Source organism: Phoxinus phoxinus (genome assembly GCF_949152265.1).
Source record: "Phoxinus phoxinus genome assembly, chromosome: 19".
Classification (NCBI taxonomy): domain Eukaryota; kingdom Metazoa; phylum Chordata; class Actinopteri; order Cypriniformes; family Leuciscidae; genus Phoxinus; species Phoxinus phoxinus.
The window spans coordinates 11,858,432-11,873,039 of NC_136894.1; the positions used below are offsets into that span (position 1 = coordinate 11,858,432).

At 37.5% G+C, this 14,608-nt stretch overlaps 1 protein-coding gene across 3 annotated transcripts; it reads left to right on the forward strand.

Annotated features, from left to right (window-relative positions):
• Window positions 1–292: 292 nt before the first annotated feature.
• On the forward strand, window positions 293–12,362 carry mgat1b (alpha-1,3-mannosyl-glycoprotein 2-beta-N-acetylglucosaminyltransferase b). Of its 3 annotated transcripts, none has more exons than XM_079590160.1 (3): window positions 293–684; window positions 8,248–9,152; window positions 10,364–12,362. In XM_079590160.1, exons 1-3 carry the CDS (start codon window positions 675–677, stop codon window positions 11,063–11,065), a joined length of 1,617 nt encoding a protein of 538 aa, XP_079446286.1. In that variant the 5' UTR covers window positions 293–674; the 3' UTR covers window positions 11,066–12,362. The 3 variants fall into 3 exon arrangements, with proteins under 3 accessions (XP_079446286.1, XP_079446287.1, XP_079446288.1); XM_079590161.1 differs by lacking the exon at window positions 293–684 and adding an exon at window positions 2,383–2,466; XM_079590162.1 differs by lacking the exon at window positions 293–684 and adding an exon at window positions 5,492–7,797.
• The last annotated feature ends 2,246 nt before the right edge of the window (window positions 12,363–14,608 follow it).

The following is a 14,608-nucleotide window of genomic DNA, read 5'->3' on the forward strand; positions in this document are numbered from 1 at the left end:
ATTACAGTAGTGTTCTTAATTGTCATAGTAATAATAATGTTACAACAAATCCCCAAAATAGGCTAAAATAAATACATGTATTTCTTAATCTTGTGACATTGGGTTGATAATGACCCAGACAGTCCCCCCCCCCCCCCCCCCCCCCCCCCGTGAGATTAATTCTTTATGAATTTATAGCATGTAACAATATCATTCAGCTGCCCATCACCACTCGCGACGGTTGCTAAGGCATCTTGTTGCTAGGGAAATGGCGAAGGGGATGGAAGCGAGAGGGGGGTGGGTCCTACTTAATGAGTCAATCCGGAAGTGGAGAATCGCTTTGACTGTACACACACAGAGAGCGGCGGCATCAAATGAAGCCCTCCATCAGTGCAAAGCTGCAAATACGGACGTTTAAACCCGAAACCGCACGTTCTCACCTCGCCAGCTCAGATCGCTGCAGACCTCACCGGATGTGAAACACGGAGCGGGATAGCGCACACACACACATAATAGGGTAGAGATTGAAATGGGCGACAGCTGCAGGAATGGAAAGAGCCGAATATTGACAGCAGTGCCGAGTGAAGGGGACCGATGAGGATGATGATGAAGAGTGAAAAGTGAAGCTTTCATTCTGACGGTCTGCATCTCTTCGGTCACGGCCATCTCGCCGTTTAACACCATCCTGTTCAGAGATGATGAAAGGTGAGAGCGGTCGTGGTTTGTGGTGTGTAAGTGTTAGCCACTGTTATATTAAAGACCACTGTGATTTTCCCTGTGTGAATGCGAAACTGTTTTGAAGACCAGAATGCATCTATGAATACATCATTTTTAACATGACCCTCGTATTCTGGCATGAGTTGTAGCTTCAGGCAGGTTTAGTGTATCTCTTTCTAAGGATCAAAAGGGAAAGGCGGTCCAGAACCTTTAAGATAATGTCCACTCAATAGTGTGTGTTCTGGACCTTCTGCTAGTGTTTGTGATGACAGACTTCAGCTGTGCGACTCACACTTTACCGGTCAAGCAAGTTGTACAAGTTAAACCACAATGCCACGTCATCTTACACTATAACTTAACACTCTACTACTTTACCCTCATCCTCGGGCAAATACATGTGGATCAGTTGTGTTCATGTCGTGTAATTCTTTGAGTTTCTTAAGCGCTTTTTAAAAAATCCTGTTAGTTGTCCCTATTATGGAAACTTATTTAAAAACTAATAGAATAATATAAAGTACTACAGTAGCCTATGCAAATAACATGTAAAATGGAAGAAGTTAAGTAAATAAATATGTAGGCTATGTGTTCAGCCAATCAAATTCAAGGACCAGGACAAGCATTATTATTAACTAAAACTATTAAAAATTGTTTGCGTGTATTGAAATGAAGCTGAAATAAAATTAAAATATTAGACAATAAAAAAAAACAATTATGAAAATGAGAAATGTTGCCTTTGCAATGAACTGAAATGAGTACTAAAATAACTTAAAACTTCAAAGCTAAATAGAAATATTTGACAAAAAGCTAATAAAAATGCCATAGCACATAACAAAAATACTAAAGCTTAAAGTAAAATGAAACTGAAAATATAAAAATTAAAGCAAATTCAAAATATGAATAATACTATAGGCCATTATGTGGAAGTTTGTTTCCGCCACAGAATTGCAACTTTTTATCTTACAATTCAGACTTTTTTTCCTCGCATTTGACTTTGTATCTCTTTTTTCCTCGCATTTGACTTTTAATTCTGACTTTATAACTCGCAATTGCGAGTTTATATTAAGCAATTCTGAGAGGAAGAAGTCAGAATTGCAATAGGTCTATGTAACCATGCAATTGCGAGAGAAAAAAGAGATACATTTACAAAAGAAAAGAAAAAGGTTTTATTGCAATTGCGAGTTTATAGCTCACAATTCTGACTGACTGAGTTATAAAGCTTCTATATAGGCTATAAATAATACTAAAATAACACTAACCAGAACTAACTGTATTAATCTGTATAATCATAATAAATAAAAATGAGATTGTCTGCAAACAGTTTAAGTTTTCAAAATATTCCTTTAATTTTTCCAGTGGTGGCTAAGGTTGGTTTCCCACTGTTTTATTTTAAGTAACCATAACTGTAGCAATATATAACAATAATTATAGCTTCCATGGTGCATTTTATTCTTCACTTATTCTCCTGTTTAACCCTACATTTCTAATGTTCTAATTTCTAGTTCCTACATTTTGTGGTTAGAACTGTAAAACAGCTGACCTTCCATCTTTATAAATGAACCTTTCAGGGTGTCACGTGTTAATGCAAGAGAAGGAGGGTGTTAAAAGTTCTTTGGAGCGTTAACTGGCAGTGTTGGCTCTTTACATGGGTACAGTACTTCCCTCCCCTTTCCTTTCTACTGCCCTCCCCTTTCGCTCATCTGTTTCTTGCCGATCAGCTCCTTGTGAATACTTGGGGGAGAGACGGGGAAACATAATCTGCTCTGTGTCCAGGTAATGCTTAACAATGCCTCTAATCTGTTCCACACGATCCACTGCCAAATAGGCAACTTTGGGACATCTTGTTTTACTTTGTGGTTGATTTGTTCTTGGACTGTGGTCTTCATGATCTCTTAGCGTCTCTTGCTTTTTTTGTATGTATAATGTTTTGCCCTTTTTCTCCTTCTTTCTTTAGAAATCTTTATATGTACAATCTTGTCTTTTGCCTGTGTTAAAAATCTTCTGTTTAGTGGACACATTTGATTCCAGGTGTTTTTGATGAAACTTTACACTTAAAGCATGCGTGCAGGCAGAACTGGGAACTGTTTGTGTTTCTGTCTTGTTTATTCCTCAGGAAAAAAGCATGAGGCGAGTTTCAAACCCATCACGGCCTAAATGGTTCCGTCTGTCCTGCTGATTGTAGATTCGTGAGTGAGTAGTTAGACTTAGACATCTTTACTAAGGGTTAAGTGGAGATTAGTTACTTGCTTGCAGCCAGAAGATTACTGGGGTTATTATTGGCACAGCAGACACTTTTCCTGTGCAAAGCACTTTATTAGGTGTGTTTTTTATGCCTGTTGTCACATTGTAACTCTTAGGCTGTTTCATAGTATCGTTTAACCCTTTAGCACTAGTATATGAAATGGAAATGCGTTTGATTGATGTTCACAGTGTTGTGTGTGGTGTGGATAGAATGATGAGCAGTCGCATGACCCTGTATTGACTTTTGTGTGCGGCTCAGTGTCTGCCACAAACAATGAATGAACTTTGTCATTGAACAGTTTATTTAGCTGAACAGTATCTGACTAATGTCAGAAAGGAAAGCAGGTCGTTTTTTAGCTGTAGATTTCCTGTGGAACGATTTAGCTTTAGATGCAGATTGTTAAATTTTTTTAAACATTTTTAACCTAAAAAATTCTGTCATCATTGACTCACTCTCACGTCGTTCCAAATCCAAACCCATAAGTCTTTTGTTCATCTTCGAAACACAAATGAAGATATTTGAATGAAATCTGAGAGATTTTTGTCCCTCCCTCCATTGAAAGGCTATTCACCCATAACTTTGACTGTTAAAAATGTTTAAAAAGAGATTGTAAAATAAATCCATATGAATCAACTGATTTAATTTTAAGTCTTCTGCAGAGACACAGTTGCTTTATTTGACGAACAGATTTAGGTCATTTGAGAGATTAATGCTAATTTCTGCAATTTTGTATCTCATATGTGCACACTACGGTTCAGAAATTTGGGGTCATTTTTTAATACTTTTATTCAGCAGTGACAGTGAAGACTTTTAGGTTGTTTCACACCTGGCTCGTATAGAGCACTTGTTTCGGAACCAGTTGTGTTTACTCCATTACTTCTGTTTAGGGCTGCATAACGATTAATCGCAACTAATCGTTTGCAGAATAAAAGTTTTGGTTTACATCATATATGTGTGTGTACTGTGTAAAATAATTATGCATTTATAAATACACACACATGCATGTATACATGTAATATTTACATGTTTATATACATTTTTATATTTAAATATAATTTATATTATATATAATTATAACTACTTAACATATAAATAGATTTTTTCTTAAAATTATACATGCATGTTTGTGTATTTATATATACAGAATTATTATACACAGTACACACACATATATGATGTAAACAAAAACTTTTATTCTGCAAACGATTAGTTGCGATTAATCGTTATGCAGCACTACTTCTGTTCGTTAAGGTATATAAAAACGGCAATCTACACCGAAACAATCATTCGGAGTTTGCCAGAACGTGGTTGTCCTGGCCCGCTTGAAAATGAACTCTGGAGCTGTTTGCTTGTGGTGAGAAAGCAATACGACCCAACGGACCAGCGAACCAGGCTCTATAACAATGTATGATGGGTAATGATGACGTACATTGCGTGAAAATCTGCAGTTTGTTTTGATAATGCCTTTCAAAATGTATCGTGGGTTAGAGCAAAGACGAAGCATTATTTTAAAATGGCGCCTAATTGCTTTTCTCAAAAATAGGTACAAGGTAGGAATGTCCTTGATTCATGCTCAAAATGATAATGTAGTATAACGACAGCTACAAAGAAAGCCACAATAAGCCCACAGATCCGTTATCTATCCATCCTGACGGATGACTGCTATTAATGGAATCCCATTATACCAAATTCTGTGACCCATCGAATTATGTGACCGTACACATGATGGTAGGGTTAGGATTAGGATTAGCTCAATACACAGAATTCGGCACAACACCGGAACATTAACAGGTGAAAAATGAGAGGAGTTTTTATTTACACATTTTGGTCCATTTAGAAATGTTGCCTTGTAAAAGCAAACCGAACCAAGAAGAAATTGTAATTGACTGTAAATCATTTTTGGAACAAAGCAAATGATCTACAGGTCTGAAAAATACCCTCACAAAATATATGCTGTTCTTTTCAAATAAAAGCTTTCTATTTATCAAAGAATCATAAAGAAATGTATCACAGTTTCTGCAAAAAAATCTTAAGCTGCAGAAATGTTTTCGACATTGATAGTAATAAAAAATATTTATTGAGCAGTAAATCAGCGTATTAGACTGAATTCTGAAGGATCGTCACACTGAAGACTGGAGTAATGATGCTGAAAATTCAGCTTTGCATCACAGGAATAAATATATTAGTTATTTTTATAAGTTATTTTAAATAGTTTTACTGTACTTTTGATAAAATAAATACAGCCTTGGTGAGCATAAGAGGTTTTTTCCAAAACACTAAAAAAACATTTTAAACAGTAGTAGTGTATATTGATTATAAGCATGAATATTTTCTTGTGTAAAATCCAGGTGTCCATTAGCAGAAATTACAGTTAGTAATTAGATTATTAGACTCCAGATGACCCTTGTTTGCACGTGTATTTACTCTTAAGAATCAATTCTGTCAGCCTGTCTGCCTTTCTCAATTTCAGTATCCAGTGCTGGAGTCCACCTGGATAATGTTGTTTTTCTTACGCGGATAGACTATGCCTGCATAATTTTGTGCCATCTTTCATGAGTGCCAGGGGTTTTGTCTCTAATGAAAAAGTGCTTACTCAACGCATATTTATGACCTCGTAAATCCACACAGGAACCATTGGGCAATGCCACGTTTCTGTTTTAGGGTGGGCAGATGTTCAGTTCTTCCTGGCTGGCAGCTCGCAAGGACTCTTCTTTTGCCAATGACAGACTTCTGTTCATTGATCATGACACATGGTAACATAAAATAGCGAATTGTGAAACTGACCACATATAGACTGAATCTTTCCGAATTTCACTCTCGGGAATTGCAGGCCCCATTTCGAAGGAAATTCCTTTCTGGTTTACAAATTACGTTGGTATGGCCCACTTAGAAAAAATAGGCTAGCTCTTGTTAGTAGCCTCGGTCTGCCCCTGCCGCCCAAAGACATGTGGGGTCAGCTAACTAGGAGCTAACTGGGAGCGTGATATCTTATTGGTGATTTTTGGTTCAGTTCACCCGACTGTGAAAAAAAAAATCATCATTGACTGTCATGATAATTATGGAGTGCTCTCTTGCAATGATGGCGCACGGCGGTCTGATCAAACTGTCAGATTTAATTACTCTGGAGTGCCCTTAGCCTGCCAAGAGCTGGGTTTGCATATAGTTTTCAAAGCATGCTGGGAAGTTTGTACTTCCTAAAGCCCTCCTGTGGAGTGGGGTGAATGAAATACTCTAATTTGTGTTCGAGATGGAGGCAGCTGTTGTGCAGATGAAACATGGGCGAGACCGTTAGTGAATGAAAGATTTAAGGGTAATCATACTGCGATAAACTTCTTCTTTACATGCCTCACTGTTTATCATCCAAACACCACTACGACATGATGTGAATGTAAGGACAAGACATGCAGTGATAAATGTAGTCGGAGCCATCACACGAGATTGTGGTTGAATTGTGGGTAACTGGCTTCAATGGGTGATTCATCATAACTGCAGTCAGCTGATTTCAAGACAAACTGTCAACTTCTGTTCAAACAACAGAAATTCCCCAATGGTAATGGAACTTAGACTGAGTTAACACCGAGACTGTAAAGCCTGTAAAAATACATTTTAATATATAAAACTATATACATTTTATAATTTAATAATTATTATTGTTATTAATAAATATCATTTAAAATATATAATTTATATATCAATAATATATTATTCATAATATACTTTCAAATCAAGCTCTCCTTAATTCTTTGTGGCATAGATTAAACAAGGTTCTGGAAACATTCTTTAGAGATTTTGGCCCATTTTAACATGATAGCATCACACAGTTGCTGCAGATTTGTTGGCTGCACATCCATTATGCAAATCTCCCGTTCCATTACATCCCAAATGTGCTCTATTGGACTGAGATCTGGTGACTGTGGAGGTCATTTGAGTATTGTGAAATCATTGTCATGTTCAAGAAACCAGTTTGAGATGATTTTAGCTTTGTGACATGGTGCGTTATCCTGCTGGAAGCCATCAGAAGATGTACACTGTGGTCATAAAGGGATTGACATGGTCAGCAACAATACTCAGGTAGGCTGTGACATTTAAACGATGCTCAATTGGTACTAAGAGGCAAAAAGTGTGCCGAAATGATCCCCCACCATTAAATCACCACCAGCAGCCTGAACAGTTGATACAAGGAGGGATGGATCCATGTTTTCATGTTGTTTATGCCAAATTCTGATCCTAACATCTGAATGTCGCAGCAGAAATTGAGACTCATCGGACCAGGCAATGTTTTTCCATTCTTCTATTGTCCAATTTTGGTGAGCCTGTGTGAATAGTAGCCTCAGTTTCCTGTTCTTAGCTGACAGGAGTGGCACCCGGTGTGTTCTTCTGCTGCTGTAGCCCGTCTGCTTCAAGGTTCGATGTGTTGTGCGTTCAGAGAAGCTCTTCTTCATAGCTCAGTTATAGCGAGTGGTTATTTGAGTTACTGCTGCTTTTCTATCAGCTCGAACCAGTCTGGCCATTCTCCTCTGACCTCTGGCATCAACAAGGCATTTTCACCCACAGAACTGCCACTCACTGGATATATTTTTCTTTTCAGACCATTCTCTGTAAACCCTAGAGACGGTTGTGTGTGAAAATCCCAGTAGCTCAACAGTTTCTGAAATACTCAGACCAGCCCGTCTAGCACCAACAACCATAACACGTTCTAAGTCACTTAAATCACCTTTCTTCCAAATTCTGATGTTCAGTTTGAACTTCAGAAGATCATCTTGACCATGTCTACATCCTAAATGCATTAAGTTGCTGCCATGTGATTGGCTGATTAGATATTTGTGTTCATGAGCGGTTGAACAGGTGTACCTAATAAAGTGGTAAGTAAGTGTATACAACATTGTTATAGTGAAGTTAGATATTAATAATGTAGAAAATACAAATAATTATCAAACTAAATACAGTAGTCAACATTTGAAGTGGATCAAAAAAGTTCATCAAAGTTGTCCTAAGACAAGAACGGGTATTGTTCAAAATTCATGTATAACTTTGATTAAAGGTTTTTATCCACTTCAAATTTTCAACACAAATTTTCTATGAATATTGTGTTCTATACAAAGTAAACATAAGTTTATCAGATGCACCAGATTTTCTTTATTCTTGCTATTACTTGATCAAAATCAGTAAATATTATCCAGCAGTACAATGACTACATCATGAGGCATTAAACAGGCCTTAACTGTTCTGTACCTCTCTCTTATCTGTGATTATTTATTTTTGGGTTTATCCTCATCTTTAAATTTTATATCTTCCTTTTCCCCGTTTTATAGCATTTTCCTCACTACAGTCCCTTGTGTGGTGTCACTGGGCCATGGTTCGCAAGAAAGGATCTCTTATTTTGTGTGGAGCATTTCTGTTTGTCGCCTGGAACGCCTTGCTCCTCCTCTTCTTATGGGGGAGGCCTCCCATTGGCCGACTTGGTGAGGGAGGCGGAGCTGAACCAGGGGCCGGAGAGGAATGGGGAGCAAAAGTGGGTGGAACTAACGGATTGGCCGTTGAAGTGATCAGATTGGCCGAAGAAGTAGAATCGGAACTGGAGACTCAGAAGAAGCTCCTCAAACAGATACAGAGTCACAGGGAACTATGGGAACAGCGGAAAGAATTGGGAAAGAGGGAATCTGAGGACACAAAATATGAAAAGAACATTGAGCAGCCGAAAAAACTTCAGCAAATTCCTGCAGTTCCTCTAAGTCATAAAATTGTAGATGATACAAAAACTGTTACGAAAAATACACAGACTCTAATGGTTACGCCACCTCGGCTGGTCACGAAGGATGAGGAACTGGACCAAGAAAACAAGCAAATTGCGGGAAATGAAGTAGGCCTTACTAAACCAAGCCCTCAAATCATTATCCCAATTCTCGTCATTGCCTGTGACAGAGTAACAGTGAAGAGGAGTTTGGATAAATTGATACAGTACCGTCCTTCTGCTGAGCTTTATCCAATCATTGTGAGCCAGGACTGTGGCCATGCAGATACGGCAAGGATGATTGGCTCCTATGGCAGTCAGATAACCCACATCAGCCAACCGGATCTTGCAGACATTCCAGTGCGACCTGATCACAGGAAGTTCCAGGGTTACTACAAGATCTCCAGGCACTACCGTTGGGCTCTGAACCAAGTGTTCAATGTCTTTGCTTACTCCACAGTGGTCATTGTGGAGGACGACTTGGAGGTAAGATCATGAATATGTTGTCATTTATGACTAGTACTCAATGTTGTCATATTCATCCTGCATTTGAGCATCATATGTTAACCAGGTCTGAATAGTACCATATCTGAAAGTAAGTCACAATTTTCCTCTTACAATTCATGGAGAGGAATTTTGAAAAGAGCTTTTCTCTCGTTCATAGGGAATATTTTAATTTTCACATTTCTGAACCCTTTCCTTTGAAATTCTCACAGGTGAACTGATTACAAAGTCTAATATGCATTATGCACCCAAAAAAACCATTAATAGGACAGCAGTAAAAGCTCCAGTTCTGTTGTCACGAGTTCTCTAAAGGAAGGGATCAAGGTCCTTGTTTAACTTTGCTATTCAGGCAAACATGGTTTTTGCATACTTCTTACTGTGTCCTTTGATGGCTGTCGTGGCAATGTTGAATTTACAATTTTTGTTGAAATGGTAAACCTTCATACTCAAGGTGAAATGGAGTTAAACAATGACAAATAACAGTTATCCATGAATATGGCATGGACAAATCTTTTTAAAATATAGTTTAGGACACACTTAAAATACACTTTGAGTGTACTCTTTGTATACATGTGGTTTTATAATTTCAAGAGGAATTTTTTTTAAATAACCAAGTAAAAAGTAACATATTTCCTTACATCTGGAATATTTTTTTTTTTTTTTTTTTTTACAAATTAAAAATCATTATGCTTTGGGGGAATTGCACCACATGATGACATTTTAAAACCTGCACTAAACATGCCGTGTCATTTAAAAAAATAATAATAACATAACTGTCTTTAATACACAGTCATGAGTGTCTGCACAGTCCTCTCTATGATATCATTTCCTTTTTTCGGCATGCTGGTTGCACCAGATCTGGTGGTTGCCACATGAGTTTGATTTGGTGGACAAATATTTTTTCAGTTAGAGAACTTATACAAGTACTTAAACTTATTTGATTAGCACATTTAACTGGTCAGTGGATTAACTCTAAATCTCTACTGAGCATCATAGTTAAGCAAGCACCAGTGAGAGTACCTAAGGCCCAAACACATATTTTGGACATTGTTATAAAGCAGCCAACTGGCGGACCAAACCGACAGGACCTTAGCCTTGAACTAGCCATTTCTGTCCAGATAGTTTAGAAATAGTTTCCTGTTCATCATCAGTTCATCTTAATGTCTTAAAACTGCTCTTATTTCATCTTATAGGTGGCCCCAGACTTTTTCGAGTATTTCCGTGCTCTCTACCCCATATTGAGCTCGGATCCGACTCTGTGGTGCATTTCCGCCTGGAATGATAATGGACGGGACGGGCTGGTCGACCCGGGCAAGGCTGACCTTCTTTACCGGACAGATTTCTTTCCTGGCCTTGGATGGATGCTTTTGAAGGAAGTCTGGGCAGAGTTGGAGCCCAAGTGGCCCAAGGCATTCTGGGACGACTGGATGCGGCAACCTGAGCAGCGGAAGGACCGCTCGTGCATTCGCCCCGAGATCTCGAGGACTATAACTTTCGGACGTAAAGGCGTCAGTTTGGGTCAATTTTTTGACCAGTATTTGCGCTACATAAAACTCAATACTGATTTTGTGCCTTTCACTAAACTGGACTTGTCCTACTTGGTCAAGGAGAAGTACGATGAAACCTTTGAAAAAGAAGTGTATATCGCCCCTTTGGTGAAGGTAGAGGAACTACAACAAGGTGGAAGCCTGAAAGGTTCTGGGCCATTTCGAGTTCAGTACTCCAGTAGAGACAGCTTTAAAGTGCTGGCCCGCAACTTGGGAGTTATGGACGATTTGAAGTCAGGGGTTCCCCGTGCCGGTTACAGGGGCGTAGTCAGCTTCATATCCCGTGGACGAAGAATTTATCTGGGTCCCCCTGAGGGCTGGACTAAATATGACACCAGCTGGAGCTGAGGAGGATGAGGTTTGGACCACAAAAGACAAGAAATAGAAAACTCACAACTATTATTACAAGTGAAGGAGGAGAGAAACGCCCTCTCAAACCAAAGAAAACAGAAGCAGGGTGTAAAAAGTTGAGAAAAGCTAAGATGCGAGTATAAAATAACTGCTGTTTTGTCATGGAAAGACTTCCAGGCATGCTGGGAACAGCACAAAAGGTGGTGCATCGTATTTGCGCAGCAATCATGCAACAATCTTCCCTCAGAGAAAATAGTGGTTACGCTGCAAACAGCTCTTATGCAGAATCGCTTATTATGATATGAAGAAAAATTATCACATTTTTTTATTATTACTTGATTTGATTATTATTTTGCTTTTAACATCAATGCAAAAGGCATACAAGAGGTCTTATATTTTATCTTACCACAGTGTCTTTTGGGAGAATCTCACGATAACTCACATTTAACTCCAAAATCAAAAGAAGAGAATATTTTTATATTTGCATATGTACAGAAGAAAAATTAAGCCTTTTCTTGGATCCATTCATTTTTTGTGTGTGACTATTTTAATCATAAGCATATTTCCCCCCCAATTAATCATTAATTTAATGATTAGGAAAAAATCCTTTGTTTAAATATTCAGTAGTACTGTATATATATATATATATATATATATATATATTTTTTTTTTTTTTGGTTTAAGGAAAAACAACCCAATATCACAAGTTTCGTGAGATTCAGCCTTTGAAAGACCAATCTGAGTGTTAAAATCCCATTTGTCTAAGTTTTATTAGTCCCTGACATAATTATAAATGAAAATTGTGTATAATTGTTGTCTAATTTGATTGATGCATTCATATAAATGCGCAGACTTGTTCATTTGACTTTATGTAGCACCATTGAATCTATGAAGTTCAAGCTTGTGGCAGAAATTATTCAAGGCTTGTGTAACTGACATACCAAATCTCTGGACAACATCTCTTCTGTGCCATTCTGTTGAAGTACTGTACTTGAACCTGTTTTTGTTTAAACTGCTCTTCCTGGCCTGGGAGAGCTTTTATTGTTTTTTTTTAAAGATGTAGGTTTGTTGCAAAACCAGTGGTTATAGAAATTCGCTTTACATGTTCTTACGGATGAATGATCGGATTTCAGATGAGAGGAAACATTTTAATTAAATGTACTGTATTTAAATGTTTGGGAGAGAAATGATCTGATATTCATGCAAATGCAGTATGAAGAAGTGTGAAACCACTGCCTGACATGTTTATAACTTTATTACATTGAGAATAAAACAGACTATTTTGATATTTGACCGTATATGCTGTTTTTTCCCCCGGTTACATCTTATCTGGTGACTTCCTTCCAGGGATCATTTGTCCAAACCCCCCACATCAGCATTGATTCAGGCGCTATTGTGACACCTTTGACGTCTCTGTCGCTCCACATTTCCTTTCTCACTCCTCTTGTGTCCTGTTGACTTCCTGTCTCATGGTTCTCTGCTGTTGACTTAACTGTTCTTTTCCTGTTCTTTACCACCAGCAACTTTAGAAAAGCTAAAGGATGTATGTTGCTGATTAGATGAATTGGACATTCATTTTTATAGCCATCTGATCTGAATCTACCATGATTAATTGATTTGTGGATCATATTGCCACATCAGCTCAGGGAGTAGTAGTTGAAATGAAAATACTTTAATGTGTGTGTTTTCCCACTTGACAACTGTAAGCCGCGCTATATTGGTCCAATGGGGGTTTCCAATAGCACGGGGAAGGTTTCTTGCGCGTTCCGTCTTTCCAGCATCTCAAAGTAATTTGGGTTAAATGCAATACATTTCTCATATGTGTTTACTCGTTATTTCATCTGACTCCATAAATGAAAGGTTTTGATAATATCTATGCATCACTAAAAGTGAGCGAATGTTTGATTATTACTTTTAGACTATTAAATGAACAAGGTCAAAATCAGTTTGAATAATCAAATGTAACAATTTATTAAATCAGGTATCAGGTCAATTGTATAATCAATTCAAAGATAATCAATATAAAACATGAATAAAAAGAAGAGATGCGAACCCAACCTGATACAAATACATGAGGCTGGAAGTCTCGGTCACTCCCAGCCATCACGGGCCAGTCTAGATACAGAAAGCGCCCCGATTCCTCTGCCGCATTCCATTAATTAGCCAAAACCTCTTTCACATGCTAACAATGGGAATTTACATTCAGAGTTGACACCTTTTGGGGGTAGGAGAACATTTGTCTAGAGACAACCTTCCTTTGTGTGTCAGTTTCTCTAAACTTCTCAAAACCTTATTTCTTTTTGTTTAACTAAGTTGGAAATGAGACATTTGTACCACTCACTCTGAGACATTTTAAATGATACTAAACATAATAATCATTCATATTAAACCACATATATATTCTTGTGTGAGTCTTTAGGCGTGAGAGGGAGTGAAACTGTATGAGGGAGGTCAGATGTTAATTTCCAGCAAGGTTCTTTGTTTCGTAGACCAGTCTATCTCTCCAACCAGTTTCTCCAGTCTTACACAACTATTTCAAAGAGCTGATGTCAGACCTTTTTCAAGCCACTCTGTTGGTGGAAAAGGGAAAATGCCAATCTGGGAACAGTTTTTACAATTCTTACCTCAGAAAAGGACAATAAGCAGCTGCTCTCAAATCTGCAAACAAAATTGTCTATGCTGGAAACGCACGATGCGGTGATGACAAGTTCAGTTGATGGACATCCAACTCATGTGCATCAAATTGCACAACAACTCTAACCATTTCATATTCTCCATCCATGTAAAAAATTGATCGCTATGAATTTAATACATTTTTATTCATTTTATCACTAACACCTTAAGATTCCATTAATTAACATTAACAACGAAAGTCATTCTAAAACATTTATTAATTTTAGTTACAGTAAATACATTATTCAAATCAAAAGTTAATCTGTAAGCATTATTTAATGGACCTAAGATAACGAACAATAAACAGCTGTATTTCTATTAAATAATCTGATCGGATTTCGGCTATCGGATTGGGTCAAATCTTGAAAATGGGTTGTTCAAAAGAAATCTGATTAGATCACAAAATCCAATCTTGGTTTTATTCTGGATCAAATCTTTACTTTGTATTCAAAACTTTTCAGTAAGATTGGGCTACCTTTGATCCCCCAAAAAAATTCCCCCAAAATAACTTTATAACTGGTCAAAAAATACAACATTTGTATCGTGTAATATATACACGCATTATTTGTTTTTATTTTGCTATTGATTAGTTTAACTATTTAAGACTTTCAGTACAGTAAAGTAAAAAATGTTGGCGCCATAAAATAATCCCCCAAACAGCAGTCATTATCAAACAAAAATAATACATTTAATTTTAAGTTGTTTTTTTAAACACTATGAACTACAATGGCACATTCATCAGAGATGAAACAGTTGAAAGCAGTTTCTAACAATTGCATCCCTTATTGCGTGTATATTAGTTTGTTTTTGTTGTGGGTTACATGAGGGGCTACGGAAACTCTAAAGGGACATGGTGATGGGAGGAAA

Coding starts and splice junctions, on each gene's coding strand:
- mgat1b (XM_079590160.1), top strand. Junction 9,153..10,363: donor TTGTGGAGGACGACTTGGAG/GTAAGATCATGA, acceptor TTCATCTTATAG/GTGGCCCCAGACTTTTTCGA.